Source organism: Poeciliopsis prolifica, unplaced genomic scaffold (genome assembly GCF_027474105.1).
Source record: "Poeciliopsis prolifica strain line A6 unplaced genomic scaffold, Auburn_PproV2 SCAFFOLD029, whole genome shotgun sequence".
Classification (NCBI taxonomy): Eukaryota; Metazoa; Chordata; class Actinopteri; order Cyprinodontiformes; family Poeciliidae; genus Poeciliopsis; species Poeciliopsis prolifica.
This window is the reverse complement of record NW_026562404.1, coordinates 4,602,164-4,625,209: the sequence shown is the minus strand read 5'-3', so window position 1 is coordinate 4,625,209 and position 23,046 is coordinate 4,602,164. Positions and strand designations below refer to the sequence as shown.

At 39.5% G+C, this 23,046-nt stretch overlaps 1 protein-coding gene across 3 annotated transcripts in view; it reads right to left on the bottom strand.

Moving 5' to 3' along the window:
- Window positions 1-56: 56 nt before the first annotated feature.
- The window catches only part of LOC129372396 (adenylate cyclase type 6-like), a 41,094-nt gene continuing 18,104 nt past the window's right edge, over window positions 57-23,046 (bottom strand). For 2 of the 3 annotated variants that reach the window (XM_055049674.1, XM_055049675.1), the window contains 21 exons: window positions 18,251-18,400; window positions 17,758-17,879; window positions 15,073-15,184; window positions 13,588-13,715; window positions 13,333-13,491; window positions 13,101-13,242; window positions 12,874-13,002; window positions 11,788-11,816; window positions 10,236-10,383; window positions 10,028-10,125; window positions 9,807-9,894; window positions 9,556-9,672; window positions 6,538-6,687; window positions 6,260-6,435; window positions 6,028-6,060; window positions 5,917-5,946; window positions 5,520-5,652; window positions 4,990-5,253; window positions 4,643-4,847; window positions 4,361-4,485; window positions 57-1,701 (listed from right to left, as the gene is read on the bottom strand). In XM_055049674.1, the coding sequence (XP_054905649.1) occupies window positions 1,573-1,701; window positions 4,361-4,485; window positions 4,643-4,847; window positions 4,990-5,253; window positions 5,520-5,652; window positions 5,917-5,946; window positions 6,028-6,060; window positions 6,260-6,435; window positions 6,538-6,687; window positions 9,556-9,672; window positions 9,807-9,894; window positions 10,028-10,125; window positions 10,236-10,383; window positions 11,788-11,816; window positions 12,874-13,002; window positions 13,101-13,242; window positions 13,333-13,491; window positions 13,588-13,715; window positions 15,073-15,184; window positions 17,758-17,879; window positions 18,251-18,400 (2,667 nt within the window). In that variant the 3' untranslated portion in view covers window positions 57-1,572. Of the gene's footprint in view, window positions 1,702-4,360; window positions 4,486-4,642; window positions 4,848-4,989; window positions 5,254-5,519; window positions 5,653-5,916; window positions 5,947-6,027; window positions 6,061-6,259; window positions 6,436-6,537; window positions 6,688-9,555; window positions 9,673-9,806; window positions 9,895-10,027; window positions 10,126-10,235; window positions 10,384-11,787; window positions 11,817-12,873; window positions 13,003-13,100; window positions 13,243-13,332; window positions 13,492-13,587; window positions 13,716-15,072; window positions 15,185-17,757; window positions 17,880-18,250; window positions 18,401-19,397; window positions 19,486-23,046 lie in introns of those variants that run through there. The other variant, XM_055049676.1, reaches the window with a different exon arrangement.

The window sequence follows — 23,046 nt, the reverse complement described above, 5'->3', positions numbered from 1 at the left end:
TTTCTTTTCCTGTTGTTCTTCGTATGCGCAACACAAAACCATATGAGGCAAGACGATGAAAAAAAAAAGCCATTTATTGATTTCTTATTCTAGGAAAATCCAACTCTACCTGTAGTTGCACTAGTTGAAGATGAGACAGTGTTTACTTGGGTTTTCATAAGAACAGCGAGCAACAGGTGACTGTCTTGCGGCGTTTTGGCGCCAAGACAGAAACAGAAGCACATCAAAAGAAAATAAAGCTTTTTTTAAAATAGAAAATATTCTATCTAAACTGTTGGGCTTCTAGTATGAGGATTTTGATAACCAGGATGTTTTTTTTTTTTAAATCACCTCACAGTAGATTTTTTTTTTTTTTTTGCATACATTCATTTGATTAATGTTTCAAACAACAGTTCTTTAGTGGGTGCTAATACTAGGAATTAGCATCAAATACTGCTGTGTAAGGTTGCGAATACCGGGCCATGAAGAATGCAAACATTAGTGCTGAATAATATCAAGGCAATACAGAGCAGAAGGAGAATTTCTGCATAAAAATAATCCTGCAGCTGTCAGGAAATCAACTTTCCGTTAACACAGTTCCAACTAAACCAAACTTATTTCATTTGGAATGAAATCAGTTGATAAATCACAGTCCAGTAAAGGCGCAGTGGGACATGATCATCTTCAAAAGATTAATTTTGACACAAACAATCAGGAATGGACACTCAACTGTAGTGAATAACATAAAACATGATTTGCAGCAAACAGTTTGGCAAGAAAGCGTCGTCTTACAGTATCTTAGAAATCTCACAGTGGAAAGTTTTCTGTCTGCGCCTCAACAGATCGAGCTGCAGAGCTCACACCCGTACACCAGGACGCACACACAACTGTAGAAAAATGGTAAATAGTTGGAATACAATCATTCTTCAGGTCAGACCGATCATCTGTTTCCTACATCTTCCGGGTCCACAAGGGCCCGGCGCTCAGCCGTGTGTTTGAGTGGACCATAAACTAATTGCAGGCTGGAGGGAACAAAGAAAGCCTCCAAGACACAGAAAGGTCAGAGCCAAGGTTGCTGTCGTCGCCGTTTTCCTTCTGCATATCTGTGTGTGTGTGTGTGTGTGTGTGCTCTCTTTTTATTAAAAACAGTTCAGAGAAGTTACTGTGGCCTTCGCTCTCCGAAAAAGAGGAATATTATAGCTTATATAGTTCATTGTAGTGTTGAACGGAATCATCAGACATTTATTTGTTCTTTGGTTATTCTTCTCCTTCATGTTGTCCTTGCATAATTTTCTTCTAAGAAAGATTGCTTAGTTTCTCACAAAAATAAATAATGACTCCAGATGGTACACTTCTAGTATTGCTCATGATCACAAGCGTCGCTGCTTCCTTCCTAAGGCCACTGGGATTCATTATTTACCGGGCAGCTTGCGACAAGCTTTCAATCTGAGAACGTGACAAGAAGCGGACTCGTCTCTCCGTCAACCGCATCTCGTCCCCGGCGCCCATCGCCGAGCCGAACGCTCAGTCTCTCTGCAGTCCCTGCCGTTTCAGCGCAGTGGGAGCCTCCGCGTGGTCGGGCTGCCTGTGTCGTTAACTACCCGGCGGCCCACTGGTGAGGAAGTAGGTGGTCATCTCCCCTTTCCCTTTCACCTTGACAAGACCTCGACAGTCCAGCTGGTATCCGTTGTTGGCCAGCACATGGTACAAGTCGGTGGTCACCTTGGAGAAGACATGGGTATGAGCATGTGAGATGTTTAATCAGTCTGGTGGGAAAAACAAAAAAAGCAATCTGTGTATTTTCACAGAAGTATCAACCAGTTGAACATTTCATATTTTCTCATGACTATAAAACCTGAATGAATATTTTAAACAAGACTTGATATTCTTTTTGCCCCTGCATCTCTGCAGATCCTCCCGAGTTTCTTGACTGATTCTCTGATTATCACTCCTCCAGCACAACCTGTCAAATGTGTTCATTTCCAATCCTGCAACTTTTAGACGCTTTATTTATCCAAAAATTCTGAATCAAATGAATGAATCATATTCAAATCCTGAATCATATTCAGCTCTTCAGAGCTTAATATGGTTCTGATGAGGAAATTTAGGTCTTTGATTAAGGTGTGTTGGAGGAGGGATAAGCTTGTAGTTAGTCCAGTTAGTTACAGTGCCACTTTTTATTCAATGAAATAAAATCTTTGGATTTCCAGTGTTTTTGAGCTACTTCAAATCACCTAGTCAATGAAGTTTAAGGAAATTACCAGGAAATGGCAATAAACAGATATTTTTTTATTTTATTTTACGAACTGAAAATGTTCATTTTGTTTTATAAGATGCCTTTTGCTTTTTTGCTAGTGAAATTAAAACGGTTAAACATTTGGAGCTGCAGTAACGCAAACTGTCCCACAGGGCGCAGCAGTGCTCTTCCTTATCTTCCCTATCTCCTTTAGCTTTGCATGTGCATAAAACATTCGGAGACATGCTTTAACATCTGCTAAATGTTTATGATTATGACGTTGACCCATGGCAGCAGCTTTGTCTCCAGGGAAAATTTAAATTTAGCTTTCTGCCTGATCCCAAAGGGACATTCAACGAGGAGCATATCTGCTGGAACATAACACGTCTGGCAGTAACTGAGATTCTTGCAAGATGACACCTCTGCAAATGCATAACATTTTTTGTGATTATTGTGATTTGCTTCAAGTTGTTCACACTGAGCATAAACTTTACAAACTCCATGGGCAAGTCTGAGTTTGTTGGGGGGTGGGGAAGAAGCAACAAAAAAAACAAATTAGATGTCCTTTTCATAATGATTTACATATGAATGGACACAAGTGACCCACATTTGTGTAGGAGCAAACACTGAGCGGAGCCTTCATGACTAATTTTCTAAGAATCTGCCCGAGGTGTGGACCTGAATCGCATAACACGCATTTAATGACTTTGGACACAGCTTCATGAAGTCAGGAAAAACTTCAATCTGGATTTAAAACAACAGGGACAAAAGAAGAAGAAAAAAAGTCTTTTGACTAATTCTAACAAAAATGTTAGTTGAACTACATTGTTGCTCCCATATAAATTAAATTTCAACTTTAAACAAATTGCTTCTGACTTCACTTTAGCTCTTTAATATTTACTATGTGATTCAGCAATTCTGTTGCTTTTCAGGCAAATAAACCCTTTAAGAGACCTTTTGGAAAAGCCTTTATTGTTACACTAAGTTAAGGGAGATTTAGGACTTTTGATTTAAGCCGAACCCTTATTCTCACCTTCCAAGGAAACAGGATTCAGCTCCACCACTGGATTATAAGTGTGCGAACTCGTCCACAATTCATTCACAGCCAATTCAAGACATTTTTGAACGATTGGTGTTTTGAAATTCCTGACTAAACTCCACTCCCAAAAGCTGCATGATAACAAAGTCCAATGTGACACAACAACATTTGCAAGACAGTTTTTTGAAAAAAAAAAAAAAAAAAACACATTTTCACTGCAGCCATTTAACATCCTTTCTGCTTCCAGCCTCTTTGTGTTTTGTGCCCTCCTGCATCAGCTGTGTTCACACACAGCTTTCAATGCAGAACACTGAAACACAGTTCAGTTCTTGAACTAGAATAATTGCTTTTTTTGTTTCACGTTTTGTACACACACAATGGAATAGAACTGCACAGGAATATTAATAGCTGAACTATCAATGAGCCATATCAAAACAGAGAACTAACATGCTAAGTTTGGCCCAGTACTGCAGAAAACTGCTCAACAGGAATAAGATGCAAAGAATATGTTTTTGCTGTGATTGTTGGATAAATTCACACAGAATATAACCTGAAGAAATTATAGAATATTAGCAGATCCATTTTGTAATTTTCAGTTTATGCGTACTCAGAACGACTGCACCAGTTCATACAGATAAAGAGATCAGTAGACAATTTGGGTAGAAGTGTCTTTCTCAATGGTTCATAATCATGTGGCAGAGGAAGCAGCTGGAATAGAACCCACAACTTTCCAACAGCAACAACGACGACACCAACACCACGTGGCAACATTTTTACTGAGTTATCCTGAGTTGGAGCAGCATGCTGACACCGTCCTAAAGAAATGTCAGTGGCTACAAAATAGCAAAAATTGCCAAGAAAGAATTGGAGAAGAAACTCCATGGTCCTGAATCCAACAATGAGACAAAGTAGCATTGTGTTTTTTAACTTCACTCCGAAACGTTTACTAGGTTTTTTTTTGTTCTTTCTTATCTCACAACACTTTTTTTTATTTGTTTTGATTCTTTGCTGTTTTTACAACTAAAAGAAAATCTCAACTAAAATGATAAAAGTGTTGTGACTGCTTTGGAGCAGTTTTTGTACACGGTCTACTGCAAACGGCGTACCTGGATGTAGTCCGGTACTCCAGTGCTGTCCATTCGGCTGGCCACATTAACTGTGTTTCCCCAGATGTCATACTGGGGTTTCCTGGCGCCAATCACCCCTGCCACCACAGGCCCCATGTTCAACCCTGAGAACGAATCATGCTGCAAGTAAGTCACACTATTGAAAAATATAACAATGCAGCTTCTGATTAACTTATTTTAAGTCTTCTGTGTCTGATGAAACATAAAGAGGGTTTATCAGGTAATGTTTCAGGAGTTATTTCTTCTCGCTTCCGAGCGTACCGATCTTCATCTGGAAGTTGTTGAAGGAATGCTCATTGATGTACTTCATCTGCTCTCGAAGCCTCATGGCGAAATCGGCCAGCGCCAGGATGTGTGAACGGCCCTCTCTGTCGTAGGTGGTGTCGTTGAGGCCCGAGGCTGCCATGTAGGTGGAGCCGATTGTTTTGATCTTCTCCAGCTGACGGAACTGCTCCTCACTGATTATCTGGAGATGAGTGGTAAAACACAAATTTGGAGAGTGAACGGGAGCTGATGGTTAACAAAACCCAACGTGTTCACCTCTGACAGGATGTAACTTATTTTTCCTGCTTTATTTTATTTGCACGGCTTGGCGGTGCACATTTTACCTCGTCAAAGTCGGCGATGATTTCGTTAAGCAGTCTGAGGCACTCGACTCCCTCATTGTTTGCCTCCAGCTCCACGTAAAACTCAGAGAAGTTGCTGATGGAGGCGAACATGACAGCAACGCACTCACACGACTGGTAGTACAGCTCGTCGTTTCGCCGCTCCATGGCGAGAAAGTGGGCGGCCACGTCTTTGGGCAGGATGTTGTGCAGCAGGCGTCGGTTGTAGGCCTGTAATTTCTCCATGTCCTCCTTCTCCTCTGTGGCCTGAGGAGACACGGAGGGAGTTACGCTAACAGGATACTCAAATTCTAAAGATCTATTTGTTTTGCTTTGATTGTTCATATTTAAGCATAAAAAATTTGTGATGAACTGACATTTGTCCTGGCTTCTCCAGTTAACAGTTCTGGTGAATATTAACCTTCTGACACACAAACACACGATGCTCTTTGTGCTACATACCGGCAAAACATAATTGACTTTTGGGAACTTTAAACACTTCTGCTGTCAGTGTAAAAGTGAAACTTATTTACCTGCAACTTCCAGAGGAAGTCGAGACGTGCGGTGGACTCCACCTGCTGGCCGTGCAAATAGAGAGCCAGAACAAAAACCAGCAGGATTATGGGGGTCATGACCCTGAGGGGCACTTTGGTCACAACCCCTACGCTGAAAAAACAAAACAAAAAACAATTATTAATTATTTTAATACCGTTGAATAAAAACAGATGTTTACAATGCCAATCAAAACTTTGCATGTGGATGAATGTCCCAGTGATATTCTGATGCAATATTTTTGTAACAATTCCCTCCAAAATGGCATTTAGTGAGTGAATGTAAACACAGCAAGATCTCCCTGTTTTCAGAGGAAAGTAGGGACTTATGTAAACTTCTTATTTGTACTGCGTATATATTATGAATGAAGCTTCTTACCACTGTTCTGCAGTTTCATTGAAACCAGATCTAGGAAAAAGAAAGAGTGTCAGCCCTGCAAACACATGAACCCACTTAGATAAAATGGAGCAAACATAAAAACCATCTTACCGTTGCAGGGAATCATTAACAGGTGGTAATTGCCTGTGGTAAAAATGAGAACATATTCAGAAATAGGACATAACATTTAAAAATAGGACGACTATGTTTTAAACCCTTTTTTTTTCTTTTTAAAGGAAGTAGGTTGAATCTAAGCTAAACTGCAGTCCGGTGACACGTAAGTTTAACCGGCCAAGTTGAAAGTTAGTTTGTAGTCAGCTCAGGACCCTGGCAGCAGACTTACAGAGTGTTGGCAATGACCAGCAGGTCGGCGTTGTCAAACAGGGTCACCTGAGGCCACTCCACCAGCAGGAGGAAAACGAGATAGATGAGCAGCATCAGAGCCAGCTTCCCGATGCTGCTGATGTGCAGGAACACGGAGCAGGCCAGCAGGGTCAGCAGTACGCTGTAGCTGAAATACTGCAGCACACAAGACAGAGAAGGATTTAAGCTGAATATTTTTACCTGCAACGCCAAACATTCAATCATTCACCCAGAGAATGAGATAGAAACAAAACCAACCTCGGGTAAATGGCAGGGCATCACCTGACTGGAGCACAGAGTCAGGCCGTCCTCTGCTGTCCTGGTGAGGTTGTGCAGCAGGCAGAGAGTCACTGTTGTGTTCAGTTCTCGTCCTACACAGTCCTGCAGGTCCTCTCTGCTGCAGGTAAACTGGGAAGGAAAGACAAAATCTGATCTTAAATGAAGCAGGATGAACAACCGGATGTGCCACCTTTTGGCAGACAAGTCAAGAAAACAAAAGATCTACCCTCTACATGTGATATAAATGTATTGAAGTAACTACAATTTAAGGAAAATTGCTTTGAAGTTATATCTATGTGGGCCCAAACTCATTGAACAGAAGTAGAGCTAAAGCGTCTGCAGTGAATAAATCATCACGGTAAAGTGTTTGCAGTCAATGGCGTTTGGAAGAGGGCTTCTGTTTCAGTGTCTAAAATTGTCCTAAGAGTTTCTCAGCATTTTATTTTTTTTATATAACATATATAACATCTCTATGACAATGTGGCAATAAGGTTGCTGCCAAATAACCTTGTGATGAAAACTGAAACAGTTTGCTTCTTTAATTTTATTTATATACCTGACAGAGAGTAAATGTTTGTTGATTAATAATAAATTAGATTTTTATTTTATTGATTTTTCTCAATAATAAATCAGTCTTATGTTTCATTTTAATGCTGAAGTGATTGTTATTTCTTCATATTAATCTAGACAAATGTAGTTTCCCTCGACTGGAATATTTTGTTCATAATGAAAATAATTTTACGATTATAAGATTACAGATGATTGCTCTTCTTTTGTTATTTAGTAAAGTTGGTTATATAATAAACTTTTTTTAAATCTTATTTTCCTAATCTTTAACAACAAAAGAAAAGGCTTACTGGATTTAAAGATTTGATTGTGCTCCTTACTCTGTTTGAGCAATATGACAATTATATCAAGAATCATTTACGAGTATAAAAATGATTTATAAACTGCAGTCCGGTGACACGTAAGTTTAACCGGCCAAGTTGAAAGTTAGTTTGTAGTCAGCTACCTGCAACACTCGAGAGATCTGACTTTATAAACGGACAAAAACACGACAAACTCCATAGTGATAACAAATGTGGAATAGAAATATTAAATTCAATTCAATTCAAATGAGAAAAGTCTCAATTATCCCTTGTGTTCCTGGTGGGGGTTAAATGGGGATCTGTGTTAAATGTGGAAGGGCTTTGTGGTTTTGGGACTGACAATAGGACCGTCTCCTTTGTGAGCACGAAAAGACAACAGACATGATCTAACAAGCTGGAAATAAAACAGAGTAATTGGTCTGTCTGGTGTGGACGCCAGTCAAAACCGCCCTAAATACATCTGGAAGAGTATAAAGTTGATAAAAGAATCTTTATCTAAACTCACCCTTTTATGTGTCTGTAAACTGTAATAAATGTGACAATAAATGCAAGAGTAAAAGTAGCTTAGGGAAGCTTTATTACTGACAATAATCTGTAACTGATTTATTTCTGAAACTATAATACAGTGCTAGTGCTTCTTCAGTTCTGTTCTTTTGGTATTTCATGAACTGGTGAAAATTCTGATTCTAGTCAATGTTGCCGTTTTCTGCAAAAAGTTTCTGTTTTATTTTAAAATCTTCTTCTTACTCCTGTTTCTGACTGTTTGTCTCCTTTTGGTTTGACATTTTGAGTCATTTTCATGTTGGATTCTTGCAGCCAATTAACAACCAACAGCCTACTTCATGTTCACTTATCATGTTACCAACTTCCTGCATTTTGGTCGTTCACAATAATTGATTTTGACGTCACCAGATGGAGTCTTGAAAATCCTCTGAAAATATGCCAACAGTACAATGGCATCAGAAATGTCCGAAAATTTAAGCTTTTGGTTACATTTTAGAACATTTTAGATCACTTTGTGATCACACTCTGATGAGAGGCAATGGAAACATTACTGGAGGCTATTTTATTTTTACTAGCTAACATTTTAGGTAAGACTTGAGGGGGAAAAATTAACTAATGATAGTGTATTTGCTGCAAATGAAAATATATTCAGTAGGCTCTGCCATAACCTTTGTTGGGAGATCTTCAGGAATTTTCCATACAATATATCTGCATGTTACAGAAATGTTTACATATCTATTTCAAACACACGTCAGTTTTCTCATATTTAATTTGTGCGCTAATCTGATAATTTATGAAATAACATGTCAATACATTACTAGTACAGTGTTAAGGTACTAGCATAGTACTGCTACAGTACTAATAGAAATACAGCTTATTTACTTATGTGGTGATTTTGAACTTCAATTTCAATACTACTGGAGAATCTCTTCCTTCAATTCCTCATTTAGGTCTGAAAATAATTTTATTTAGATACAGTTAAGACGGGAATCAGCACTCAGTGTACTCAGTTTACACTCTCTACATTTTCACCCATCTACCTGCAAGTTTCTTGTGTCTGCTAAGAATTACAGATGATGATTGTGAAATTACATCCCAGTGAGAGGCGAAGCAGCAATGACCTCAACGCATTTATTCTCATCAGTGAATATTAAAGCTGTAATTTAATAGGTTTAGAGAATGATGGTGTCACAAAAACATTCAAAATTATTTTGGGGGGCTGAACGGTCGTTTCTAGTCTGAGTTTGAGGAGTGCTGCGAGTTTAAAGAACCATAATGACAAGGAATATTTGCCAGAGAAAGTCCCTGAAAAACCCCCGGCCCAATTTAAAGATCCTGGTTACAGTGGCATATTATGATTAGAAACAGACGCCTGTAATTACAGGCCCCCTTAGGCAAATTGATCTAGTTTGTAGTCTGAATAGTTCTGAATTTCTTCGACTGCCTCGGAAATCGGATTAGAAACATATGTAAGGAAATGTCTGACAGTTTAAAAGAAGATCAGACAAATAGAAAAGCCACAAAGCCCCTTGTTTACAATGAGGGCGACGTTGAAATGACATGTTGATGCGAAACAACAGTTTCATTACTCAAAAGCAACTCGACACACATCCCTGATGCCTACCATATTAGCGAAAGAAGAGATGAAGAGGAGAAGGATGGTGAAGACGCCCACCAGCGTACTGTTTGCCCGAGACTGGATTATTTTCTTGGTGAGTGTCTGGAAGGCAGCTGGGAAGCGCTTCGATATAAAGCGAGGAGAAGATCAGACAAGCCAAAGTTAATATTATGAGTGATGCCAGCTGAAGACATGTAATAAGCACTCTTATCTGGAGCTATCTGGCAGAAGAAGTGGTGAAGGGCTTTGTTTCCTACTTTGAGGCAGGAATAGATGGCACAGATGAAAAGGATGTTGGCGAGGATGATGAAGATGCTAATGTAAAGACCGAGCATAAGTGTTGTTCTGTGGGAGATAAAAAAGCAAGCTCATTAGGACGCACAGCTCTCATTAACCCCTCGTAAGCTAATCAAGAACACATTTCCTGGCCATCATTTGGTATAACTTGGAGATGCAGTTTGTCAAAGAGGGAGCTTACTTTGGAAAAATTATCATCTGAATAAAACAGATGCAGAAGAAGACAAGCAGAGTGCATCCCACGTAACCGCCCAGACGATCATCCACCTTTTTGGAGTACTGTGGATAAAAGCAAAGAAAGAAAGAGATAAAAACTCTGCTGCTTTTCACCCCAATTATATTAGAAATAATGACAACGTTTTATAGCAGAAAACTAATTAAACACCAACCTTTTTTTCTAGGTCGGGTGCCTGAAATGTGAGCAGAAACTTCTTGACGTGATCTTTTCTCAGCTGGTCGATGCTGCGTGCATCGATGGCTCGTGCAAGAAAATCATCCACCTCGTCCTCAGAGTTCTGGTTTTCCTGACTGCAGCGGCTATAAACCAAACAACGTGGCATGAATCAAACTACTAATCGTCAATATTTAGGAAACATTAACAGCTATTTAAGCTAAATATTTCTTATCCTGACATTCCAAGCCATGATTGACTCTTTGTCTTTATGTGTCCTGGCTTGAGTTGCTTTGAAATCTTTTGCCTGATGAACAACATATTATCAGGGAAAGTTATTACTACTGTACTTGCAGAAAGAAACCTTGAGATTGGCTACATTTCTGTCTGATTTGGTGCGAGAGGAAGTTTAAGTCCTGATTCGTGCGATCTTCAGAACGTCACTCTCAAAGAGCTTCTGTCCAACAACGGAGTGGAGCTGAGGTTGTGATGAATGTTTACATGCTGAGGCAATTTGTCTCATTTGAGTGAAGCTCTGCTGGACTTCCAACTTTTCCCGTTCTGGACTTTATCGTCTCAGTTGTGTGTTTAAGCCTTCGTTAAATGTTTTTGGGGATTCGTTTTTTACATTTGGTGCCCAGGTTGGAACGGAAATGAAGAAACTTCAGACATCTAAACCTTGAGCAAAAGAGTCAGCCTGTTCTAGCAGAAGAAGTGCTGTAAATCAGGGAAATTAGTATAAAAGAGACGTTTATCTGCAGCTACGCAGCCGATCTCATGTGCTGGAGATGGAAGAACATGTTTGGCCCAAACCATCATTTTGTATTTGTTTTGAACAGAGGCTGATATGAACGCTGACAGAGCAGTGGTCTGCAGCTTTCTGCCGTCTACCATCTTAATGTCCACTCTTTGTAATGGAAAAGGTTTTAAACTTCTTTTAAATTTCCTCTATTACTCTGGGTGGAAAGAACCGGAACAATGTCATTTCTGGTAAGTAGTTTAATGCTTCACAAGAAATGAAATGGAGTATATTTTTTCTTGACCTTCTGATAGTTATTTGAAAATTTCTAAGTTTCTGATCAGTTTAATTCTTATAAAAAGGTTTCTTTTTATAAGAAACCTTGTACAGCTATTTTGCTGTACAAGGCAATTTATCTCTTTGTTTTTACAACTTTGCATTCTTAATGCTTCTTCGAAAACTCTTAGGAATGTAAGAAATGAGCTCTTCTCGTTGTCCTAAGAGGCAGATTTGATTTAAATAGCCAGTGAACAATAAAGCCCTTCTGAGGGGCTGATAGTCGCAACAAATGCATCAGTAGTTCAGCGTTTAGTCTGTGTTTGCATCTGAGAAAATGTGTTTGTTAGAGTATCGACCTGTGTTATAACAGGCAGGAAGAACCACATACAGTACGATATTAGTGCTGCGCCGGATCTGACTAAATAAAACTAACAGTAGGCACCAGAGTGAAAGATCTACACTGACAGTCTGCCAGAAAACCTCTTATAGTAAAAGCTGCCCCAGCAACAAAAGCCGGGAATAAAATACTCACTTTTCTTTGCTGGACGCTGCATCAATGCCCTGAGAAAAAAATAAATAAAAATACAGAGCATAAATAAGAAAGAAAGAAAAAAAAGTCTCAAAATAAAGAAGGAGAAACAGTAAAAGTGAAAGACAGACAGTCTCAGACATCTGCACAGTTAATCCCTGTGAGCGAGTTTGATGTTTTAATTAATGCTCAGAGGCTTCAAATTACACCCTCTTTGCCCCAAGGGCTCAAACCCTCTGAGATAGAAAGGACAGAGGAGGAGGACAGAGAAAGAATGCAGGAATAAAAAGGAAATGAGACTTCAAGATTAAGGAGAGGGTGAGGGAGAAATGGTGAAGAACCAGGAAGCTCCCCTGGAGATCCATTGTGATCTCTGTTTTCTTTTCTGAAATTTCCAGTGGCTCTTTTATGTCTGCACAGAAAGCCTTCCCATTTTCTAAATCCTAAATTATATTTACAGATGCTTGTCCAAATATTATGGTTGTAATGAACATATTAAAATACACATTAAAATAATCAATGAACATTAGAGGGACATATTGTTTGTGATTGTAATTTGTTCCATCAACTTAAATAATAAAAATACACATAGAGAAAACATTTAATGCTCCTGAAATGTGGAATCTTTTTTCCAGTGTTTGATTATTACATTGCATCTTTATGAAATAAAATGAATATATTTTCAATTATGACAGAACACTTTCAAGTCATAATTTTGTGATTCGTTATTATTTAGTGGATTGGCATTTTATGACTCCCATAGGAAAGGAAAACTTGCTTGTTTCTTTCAGTCAGCAATGTTTCTACCTTGGAGCAACATTCGCCGGCTCTGTCAACTTGCAGGGTGGGCTGACACTGTACCTATTAAACTACAGGCTCGGCTCTATAATCTGTCTTCGTTGGTAGATGCCATCACTGCATTAATCTTCTTATAACCTATGTTATATGTGTTTGAGTTGTATTGCCTATGCAATACAACTCAAACACTCCACTTCTTCCCAAACCGGCCCACAGTAAGTGTGAGATTTTGCTTGCTAATCTGCCTCTAAAAAATGATCTAGCATGAGAACGTTTTGGAGGGAATCTCACCATCTTCTTGTAGACTTTAGACTCCTTACTTCTGGAGAAAGCTCTATCAGTCACCCAATGGGGCATCAGGCCCTCTGCAGAATTTGCACGCGTTCGCTGAATTTTGGCCATCATGGCTTTCTCATCTTTCTGAAAGGAAAAATAAATAAATGCCCTTAAAGCCGTGTGACCAAAAGCATTCAGTGGTGCAGTATTTTAACAGAAGCCACGCAGATAAGAGCACTTACTCTTTTCTGGCTGCAGCCAAGCACCAAAAAGGTCTCAATGTTGTTTTCCTTCAGGTACGCGTTCCTCTCCCCTCCGTATCCTGGTTCTACCTCATAATCCCCATTCAGGTACTGCAAGGTGGCTTTGGTAATGTGGATACGTCTGAGGACACGAGCAATTCAGAAATCAGAAGCTGCATGAAGAAAGCGGCCGTCTGTCAGTCAAGCAGCAGGTGGAGCCGGACGTCCTCACCCTGCCTTGCCCCCGGCCTCCATTTGGTTGGCGAGCGTCACGTCGTTGGACCAGACGTCAAACTGCCACTTGCGCAGGCCCAGCACCCCACAGTGAACGCGCCCGCTGTGAATGCCCACCCGCATGTTCACATTAACACCTGTCACTTCTCTTACCAGCCTGCAGATGAAAAGACACACACTGCTGTTAAAAAGAAAGACTTCGACTAACATTTCATGACGCTTTCTATGTGTTTCGTGTCCAATGTTCACTCACGAGATGGCTTCGATCATGTCGACTCCCATCTCCACACAGCAGTGGGCATGATCAGCCCGGGGCTCGGGCAGACCCGATACACAGTAGTAACAGTCTCCGAGGATTTTGATGCGCAGGCAGTGGTTCTCCTGTTCAACAAAGCAGCAAAACACAGATTTCACCTACAATGTTGGTTTTTCATGAGACCTAATGTTCATCTAGCAGTTCTGTGATTCAAAGCACTTTGGATTTGTTCAGCCTTTTCCTTTGTGTCACACTTGAATGTCTCAAATCGTCACATAAAATTTTATTTCAAAGATAATATGGGAAAAAAAACAAACATGTTTTATAAATGCTATCCAAACCAACATGGCCCTACAAGAAATAGCAACTGTCTCCTCTTTACTCAGGTCGTCCAGCTCTTTGGAGCAACAACAACAACAAGTGTTTTTGACGAGTGCCAGTCTTTTACATCACTGCTGCTGAAATTTTACCCATTCTTCATTGTTTTGTACGATGCAGGCTGAACATCAATGTCCTGTTTATCGCATCTGGGTCCAATTTAAGTGCAGCACCCCTCTACTTTCATTTTTTGTTTTTTATTGTTTCTGTTATGAGTCAGAATGAGATCAGGTTTCTGGTGCTGCTCACATAATTGTCAAGCTGAAATTGATGACCAGGATTTTCTGATATGCCACATATGGAGGATGAACACCTATTGTCTTGATAGTCTATAAAATATTTAACGTACAGTCTTGTGGATTAAGAAGATATATTTTTTTGGGTCATTTTTTCATACATTTTTCTAGCATAGGTTTTTGTGCTTAGAACTCTAAAAAAGAGGCATTTTTTTACTCTATTTTTTAAAATCAGTAGCACTTAACATAATTCTGCCAAATAAAGTCTGATGTGCTGTAGATGTTTTGGGTTCACTTGTGACCTCGTGGATAAGAGATTTACTCTTTATGTAATTTTCAAAGGCAACTCTTGGTAAGGTTCATAACTGCTTTATGTTTTCTGGTTCTGTGCATAACGTCTCTCACTGAAGCCCCAAAAATTTCAGAAATTGCTTCGTAACTCTTTCCAGACTCATCTGTTGTTGAATGTCTTTATGTCTGTGGTAATGTGTCTCTTTACAGGGTGTTTATGTCTACTTTATTTTGACAGAAAGGTTTTTGATCTTATAGGCCTGGTAAAATTGTGATTAACCAGCTTGAATTAATGGCTTAACTGAGGATGACTGCATGGTTTGTACATTTATAATTGTAAAATATGAAAACTACTTCTTGTATTTAGTTGGCTTAACTTTATCAGATATTAAAGTTTTCTGTTTTGTGTCTTTAAGGAGACGAAGAGTTTCTCACATAACTAGTGGCGATTGCAGTTTATAACAGTAGATAATGCTATTGTTTATCTGTGATACAGCTAAGGCTGCAGATTGCACAGTGGCGCTGGAGTCTGTGGCTCAGAGTTGTGCAGTGACAGTCGCAGCAGCAGGTGTCTCACCGAGGCCAGCTTGTCGAAGCGGGCAAACAGCTCGTTCAGCGTCATGACCAGTTCCTGGGCCGTGCACTGAGATGCCAGGCTGGTGAAGCCCTCGATGTCGGCAAACAGTATGCTGCAGATCATGAGATGTTTGGGTGGGAGTGGTGAGAGGGAGGAAGGGAGAAAGAAAAAAGAAGAGAACTAGATTAATCAAATAGAGGAGAAAGGAAGAAGCTGCTCTGAATGCCACTGGGACAGAGAAGAGACAAAGAGTTGCAGACATTTGTTCAGCCACGGCTCTCATCGTTTAGTCAGATTTAGGTCACAACATCCATCCCTTCCCTCTGAGAACACCTCCACCCCCGTCACCAGGTCCGCTTGACTTTGCTGGTCTAACTTTTAAAAGAAACAAAGCACAACGATATACAACGAGAAGACCAAAGACGCTGTTCAAGGTGACAGATGATGCTGTGTGTCCCACGAGGGAATGGGTTTTTCATCTTCTGCACAGCTTTATGTGGGCAGTAATGTCTTACCTCCACATAACAGGTTAATCTAAACTCTAATATTTTGATATATAAAGTTTTAAACTTTTAATCTCACAGCTTTTAAGCTCTTAATATCTCAGTAGCTGTGTTGTGGTTTTTATATTTATCTTATAATTTTCCCTCACTATTCTATGCTTTCCAAAGTATTTAAACCCTTTGATTTTTTGTCACTTTTTGCCATGTTACATCCACAAGCTTTAATGCATCTTACCGAGATTTTAAGTGAAAGAACAAAATATAATTGTGCACAAATGTAAACAGGAAGGACAACAGGTTTATGGATTTATTTTACAAATACAAATTTAAAGACTGTGGTTATGCTTACATGTACGAAATTCTTTGATCGGATGGAAATATATTTGGGTTAAATAATCAGAATGTATGGCTTATATGGAGTGCTATGCGCAGAGTTGAAAAAGACACAAAAGAAGATGTGGTACTTCTGTCAGTAATGTACATAAAAAACCGAGTTGTGTCTTTGTTTTGTGTCTTCTGAGGGACCAGAATGGATCTGCACCCGGTTCTATTTCTTAACTCTCAGGCTGTTGGTTTTCCTGCAGAGATCAACAAACCATTTTTCTTGTCCGACTTATCGCACACATGCACAGTCAGGTCAGTCTGCCACATTCAGAATAAGTGTTTACATGAATGCCATTTGGATTATCAATCTGCATGTTATACCACCTCTCTCATTCAGATTACAAATTCAGTCCAATCGAGCTGAATAGGAATTACATTATGCGTTTTTATTCTTATTGGCCACTCATTCTGATCATTTTCTTGTTTACAGAAATGTCTTGTACTCACAATGGAGTGAGTTCGATAATTTTCAACTATCACTAAAGATCTAGTGTCTTTCTAACATATTATGCTTTACTTTGTACATAGGCTCTTTTATCTTTTACTCTGACCATCACTTTTACTGTCTCGTCTGAAAAGATGCTGTCCCAAAGCATGACGTTGCAGCCAGCACTAAGTTTCAGGACGGTGTCAAGTATTCAGGGTGATGTAAAGCGAGGACAACTTCCTCCCCGACCTGTGTGCTGTTCCTCTGTCTTTATGCGGCTGCTTGTTCACCAATGTTTTCCAAACAAATAAATAAGGCTTACACATTGCTAAATTTATACTGTGACAAAATATATGTTTGTTTTTTTTTGCTAAATTAAAACAGAAAAACAGGTGTCATAAATGACCACAGTAAAATATACTGAGGTTTGTGGTTGTAATGCGAACAAACAAACAAACAAAAAAAAGTCCCAGAGCCATTAATACTTTTACGAGTCTTACTCACTCCCACACAATAAACACATTTACTACTGGCCAATCAGAGGCCAAACCACGTTATAATAAAATCATTTTAAGAGTTTTTTTTTCTAATTTGGTGCAGATAAACTTCAGCCTTGGGATTTTTTAGTAACTGAAATGGCATGACTCAAGGAACTATGAGTCAGAGAACTATCCTACAAAGGGAACGGAACCTAAGAAAACAACTCTGAGTCAAAACTGGGTATTATTTCGCCTCCAACACTGAACCGCTGGTGGCTCTTCAGTACTTGCAGAGGCGATATTAGATTTTTAGGCTCTGCAGTGTTAAAATAAAGAAAGAAATAAACTCTGAATTAAACTGGCTATTTTATGCACAATTAGTTAAATTTGAGAATTCTGTAAAACACTAAAAATTGAAGAAAACAGTGATGCGTTTCTGTGATTCTGTGCTGAATTCTTCACAAAAAGACTTGAAAATAACTCGAGAAAAACTAAAACTTTTAATCTGGGTTACATCGAGGTAATTGATCGTTCCTGAAACATTTATACCTTAGTAGGGCAGCGGTGAAGCAAAGGATTATGCCACTAAGGGCCGTAAATCAACCTTCCTTATCTGGGTCATCTGCCACAGAAGATCTCTGCAGAAACTGTTTATTTTTTGTTCCTCTATTAGTAGTGAGTTCTTCCATTTCAGGATGTGAAAACCATGTGATAATGGTAATGAGAAAGAGGCACAGGAAATGTCTAACTCTCACAATTTACTACTGAAAACGTGGTTAGGTTAATATCTGTGTCATCAAACCACGATGTGCGTAACAGTCACTCTCAAGGGAAAAACATCTCATTCAGGTACAACGTCGTCTTAAGTGGTTATGTCCATTATTGGGCTTACCTCACATTATCGTGTTTCTGGATGTAGATCTTGTGAAACATCATGTCTTCCTTCTTGGCGTTGATATCAGCCTTCATCTCCATTGCAACGTGTCTTGGCAAAACAGATAGCAGCAACCGTTCCTAAACAAGGGAGAGGAAGAGGCAGAGGGAGGAATTTAAGAAAAAGACAGAAAGAAAAAAAGAGAGAGAGAGAAACACACACACACACAGACATACAGAGGGCTTTTTAAAGATTATTTTCCACTAAAAATACTGAATGAGTCACTGTGTTTTACTGGCATATGCGTGGGAACTTGTTAGTCAACGAGAATGGAGTGGAGATTTGTGTTTTTGACCTCACAACAACAACCAATAAAAAAAAGAGAAACAAATCAGTCTGTGACGTGGAGACTCCCATTTGTGGCTTATTTGCATGTGACGGGTTTTCCTGGAGGACGACTTCACGGCTGCTCCCTGTCTGGCTCTGGTAGGAAACGCAGGTGTGTGCGTACCTGCTGATGGTTCTCCCTCTGCAGGTGCTGCCTGGCCTGAATATATCCTCTCGTCTCCTTGAAGGTCTGCCTCTGGGAGACCTCAGCGGGATAGTGGGTACAGATCCCGATGATGTTAGCGCACAGAAAGATCAGCACGTTGGCACATATCTAAAAACAGAACCAGACAGGGAAGGTGAAAGGGAGACAGAAAGTCAGGTACATGTCGGTTTTCGTGGAGCAGTAAGCTCAACTTGACGTGGGTGAGGTCGCAGAGGGAAACTGATAACATTCTGTGTCATAGGAGGAACCCGAAGATTAGGAGCCTTTAGATGTGATCTGGTTGTAAAGGATGGGCAAATCCTCATGTATGTAAGAGGACTGAGTTCTGAATCACAGTCCAAGCCACAAACACTTAAAGACTTAAAACTGTATTTGAGAATAACTTTAATCTCATGTTGATAATTAACAACATTGACTGTCTCGTCAGACGCTTTTTTTGCCACCTTTGAAATCTACCTTTTATAAATATTACTCAGGTTTTCTGTTGGTCTTCCTACATTTTTTTTCTTTGGATTTTGTCTTTAATGTTTCTGATAACAATCCTTACATATTGTGGAGTGACTGGTTGAAGAATCAAGGTGTAGGAAAGGAAAAGGAGAATTAGGGCTGAGAATATTATTGTTTTCTTCCGTTTTCCAATAAAGTTTAAAGATTAATTAATCAGTTCATGTCTGCGCTTTTTTTTCCATTTTGTATTAATTAGCATTTTTCTTTTGTTTCAACTGATGCTTAAATTTTTATTCTTTTGATTTATTTCATGTTTCAATGTCTTTTTGCGCTATTTTGATGTTTTGATGAAATTGCAGTTTCTTAGTATCGTAATCAGCTTGTGATACTCTTCAGAAAGCAGAATAGAAAAAATCATACTAATCATTGCAACTAGCTACTCAGATATTTAGCGGGTGTTTAATATTTTATTAAATCCATTAAAATCCAAATTATAAGTATCATGCCTAACTTTGTCAGAGCCTTTTAATCACGGTTTTAAGTTAGTTGCAGATAAAATTAATTGTAATTTTCTGAAAAGCAATGAACTCATACTACATATTCTTCTTCTTTTAAATTCTTGTTTTTATACTACAACAGTATGAGTTCGATCAGTTACCTCCACATAAAGTTTTGGCCTAGTCCATAAACAGCTTCATTTGAACAGTTTCTTCATGTCAGAAGAAGTTCTGAAACAGGACGAGAAGAGATAAATCATCTTTCATTTAAAGTTTAAAGGGAAAGGCACTTTGGTTTTCACCTAGTTGATACCAAAATACCAGTTTATCTCTCTTAAACTCTCACTTGCTAATTGTTAAAAATGACAATACATTATATCTTTATGCCAGAGTTTTAGTAATCAAGGGTTACACAAACTTATTCAGCTTTGGCTCACCATTAAGTTATCTGCTATCTGTCAAAACAACAGTGGCTCATCGTCTGAGATTAGGAGCTACATTCCTAGCAAAAATGATACTTCAACATCTCAAAACATTCAAGTATTTTAGGAAAGCCTTACAATTGTCATAATATATTCTGACTACTTGGAGATGAAATATAAAACAACTGAGGGATGATTGAATTTTGTCCAGCGCAGAAAATTTTGGCAAGAAATTGATCATTTGTTCTAGCAATCAATGATTTAGAGGGGTTAAATAAAAAAACACAGCGACATTCATGTATGTCTGCTAATGCAGTGCTTTAGGCAGAGGCTTATGCAGCTGCCACTTATGTACTGTGAGGTTTGAGAATCCACAATGTGTATGCAATTATCTGTGACTGGAGCAAATTAAGTTGAGCAGTATAGTACAGTTGAATTTGTGGGGTCATTGACCTTCAAGGCATTCCTCTCTGCTGCTGCAACCACTGTCTGTTTGTTTTTCGGACCCCCCCTTGTGGTAAGCCAAGCCTGCAAGTTTTTTTTTTTTTCTGCTCAGTAGACTTGGACTGAACATCACGAACTGAGTCCCGAGTGTCCGGACTTCCCCTCCTTTTGAAAATGTTGGAGCATGCGCAGACACACGTCTCCTTCATGTTCAGAGACACACTCTGGCCTGGGAAAGTCATTTGACCTCTGACCAGAGCGCCTGAGTGTTTCCTCCACAGATAATATCATCAATAATGGGGGGGGGGAGTGCAGGCTCAGCACCCAAGCAAAGGCTGATACTGAATCAGTATTCACAACAGGCTTTAATATGAAGGCAAGAAGTTGAAAAATCTCTTTTGGTACCAGTATGTCTGCAGGGTGCTGGTATGTGGCCCAACCAGTGCCTGTTTGTGTGCATGCTTGTAATTTGTGTTCATCAAAAATGATGGCGGCAAAGAGACGCGGAGCAAAAGATAGAGGTGGGTTATCTGTTCGCACACATACGCAGCATATTTCCATGGATGTGTCAGCGTCTTTTTCAAAATCTGAACGATAATGGAATCATAAGGGGTTAAGCTGCTGCGGTTATCATTCACGCGCTGCTGAAATCAGCACATGAAAGCAGTCCCTCTGTAAAAATAAAGCGATTACTTTTTTTTTTTTTTTCCTCACGCTGGCTTGAGATGAGTTTACACTGTATACACCAGAGCTGACCATTTGTTGTCACAACAAGTCAGAGATAATCCAACAACCTATGCTTGAAAGGGGACACTGTGACCACAGCGCAGAGGGAGGCAAATTCCACTGGGAGCGTTAGAAAGGACGATCAATTCTGGCTGACTTTTCGACCCGAAAACAAACGACTGGTCCAGATTAGAGGCACATCCATAAAGACTCCATTCTCAGATAAGACAGAATCAAATTTCAGACATTTGAAGTAAGATTTTTTTAAAAAAAAAGCTAAATTCACCTGAGAGCTATTTAAAGGTGAGATGAGCTGGCTTTCAGGGCCCAGGTGTGTGAGCCGAACATTCATCCGTGTGTTTTTCCACAACAAGCTTTGCGGTTGTTCCCTTGCACGTAAGATTGAATTTGTTCCACATCGTCACGCGCCTTTACTGCTAACCAGTTGTCTTTTTCACTCAGTCAGAAGCTCAAGCTTGCCAATTAGCGCTATATCGTGATGTTCTGTGTAGTCAAAGGTGACCTGATACCCCGGTCTCTAATATCTACTTCCACGCTAATACCAAACAGATGGTTGTGAAAAGACCCAGCAAGATAACTTTGTTAAGCAGCCCGTCTGAGAATCAGCGGCACCTGTAGCTCCCACGAATACACTTACCACTAATACACTCCTTTGCAATAAGACTAGTAAGCAACATTTCAAAGACACTTACGGAGATTTCAAGCTAATTGATTTATTGATTGGTTTTAGTTGCTGTTTTGAGAAATTAGAAGCTCTTCTTCCTTTAAGAAAAAACTCTAAAGAAAACACCAAATTGTCACATGATTGCTTGGCATCACAATCTCTCTCAAGAAGGCATTTTAAGGCTTTTTACTCAGCCAATAAATATGGAGGAAGCTGTGTTAGTATGTATGTTCACAACAATGCTAATATAACACAGAGGTTTTCCAAAATGATCGTGGTAATTGAAAACCCAATGGTCACTTTAGCAAATCAGGTCACATCCGCCCACAGGTCAGCATGAGGAGTCATTGAAAGGAAAGCGAAACTTTTGTTGGGAGATTTTGGACAGATTTTCTAGTGTCCATGTGGAAATCAGCTAACACCGTCCAAACCCGATGAACTGAAGTCACATTTGATTTTTCTCCTGTCTGTATATTATTTAGAGGAAAGTAAAGCATGAGGAAAAAGCAATGAGAAATGCTTCTGTTAAAAGTCAACTTTCACGCAGAAGCAAAAGCACTGATAGGGGACATAAAATAAATCTGGAGCTAAGCATGACGTGTGCGAAAGCTCTTCAGGACTGGCAGCTCTTTGATTCTGAAGCTTGTTTTGTCTGTTCAAGCATCCGGCCTCGCAAATCCACCCCAGACACGTAGCTGACACTCGGCTTCCTCAACAGAGATGTGGTGCGGAAGAAGCAGAAGCTGCTTTTCTCTCTGAAAGCGATCCAACGCTCTCAATCTGAATAAAGTGGCACCTCCTAGCTGATGATTCCTGAACATCTATTGTGTAGATTTTTGGCTCTCCTAAGGTTTACCCTTGCTCAGCATTTACATTTGCAGAGACTGCTTGGCGGTGGTGCTGAAAGGAATCCAAACATTGGCTTATAAGGTGCGGCTCACAGTAAAGTCTTTATACAGTCTTGCAGAAGAACAGAATGTTAAAGAACAAATGGAGGAAGGGGATGGAAAATACCTCACCTTGGCAAACAAATAGAAAATCCGCTCTGTATTTATTAGCATGCCATTGGACAAAACCCTCGAGAAGAAGTAAAGCTGGAAAGTACATGTGTTCACACCGAGTTAGTCATTCATTCAGGGACAAAACGAAATGCCAAAACTGATGCGCTGATCTATATTGCATTTCATGAGAGGCCTTTGTGTTGGTTTGTTCTCATGAAGGTTGAGTGAAGATGACTGTGGCATCTCAGCAAATCATTTCAGCTTCAGAACTGACGTCCATAGAGCTCAACGAAAAAATAAGTGGAAATGCAAACTAAGAACTGGCGTCACGCAGTGCTTGGGAAACATCACACAGCATCAACAAACTTCAATGTGTTTATTTGAGATTTTATGTGATGCACTTCACAAAGTAGAGCGAGATTATTAGGTGGAAAGACAGGAATAAATATATACTTTTAAAAGTCTACAAATCTGAAAAGTGTGGCATACATCTGTATTCAGCCACAGTGATTCTGTAAATCCACCTATTGCT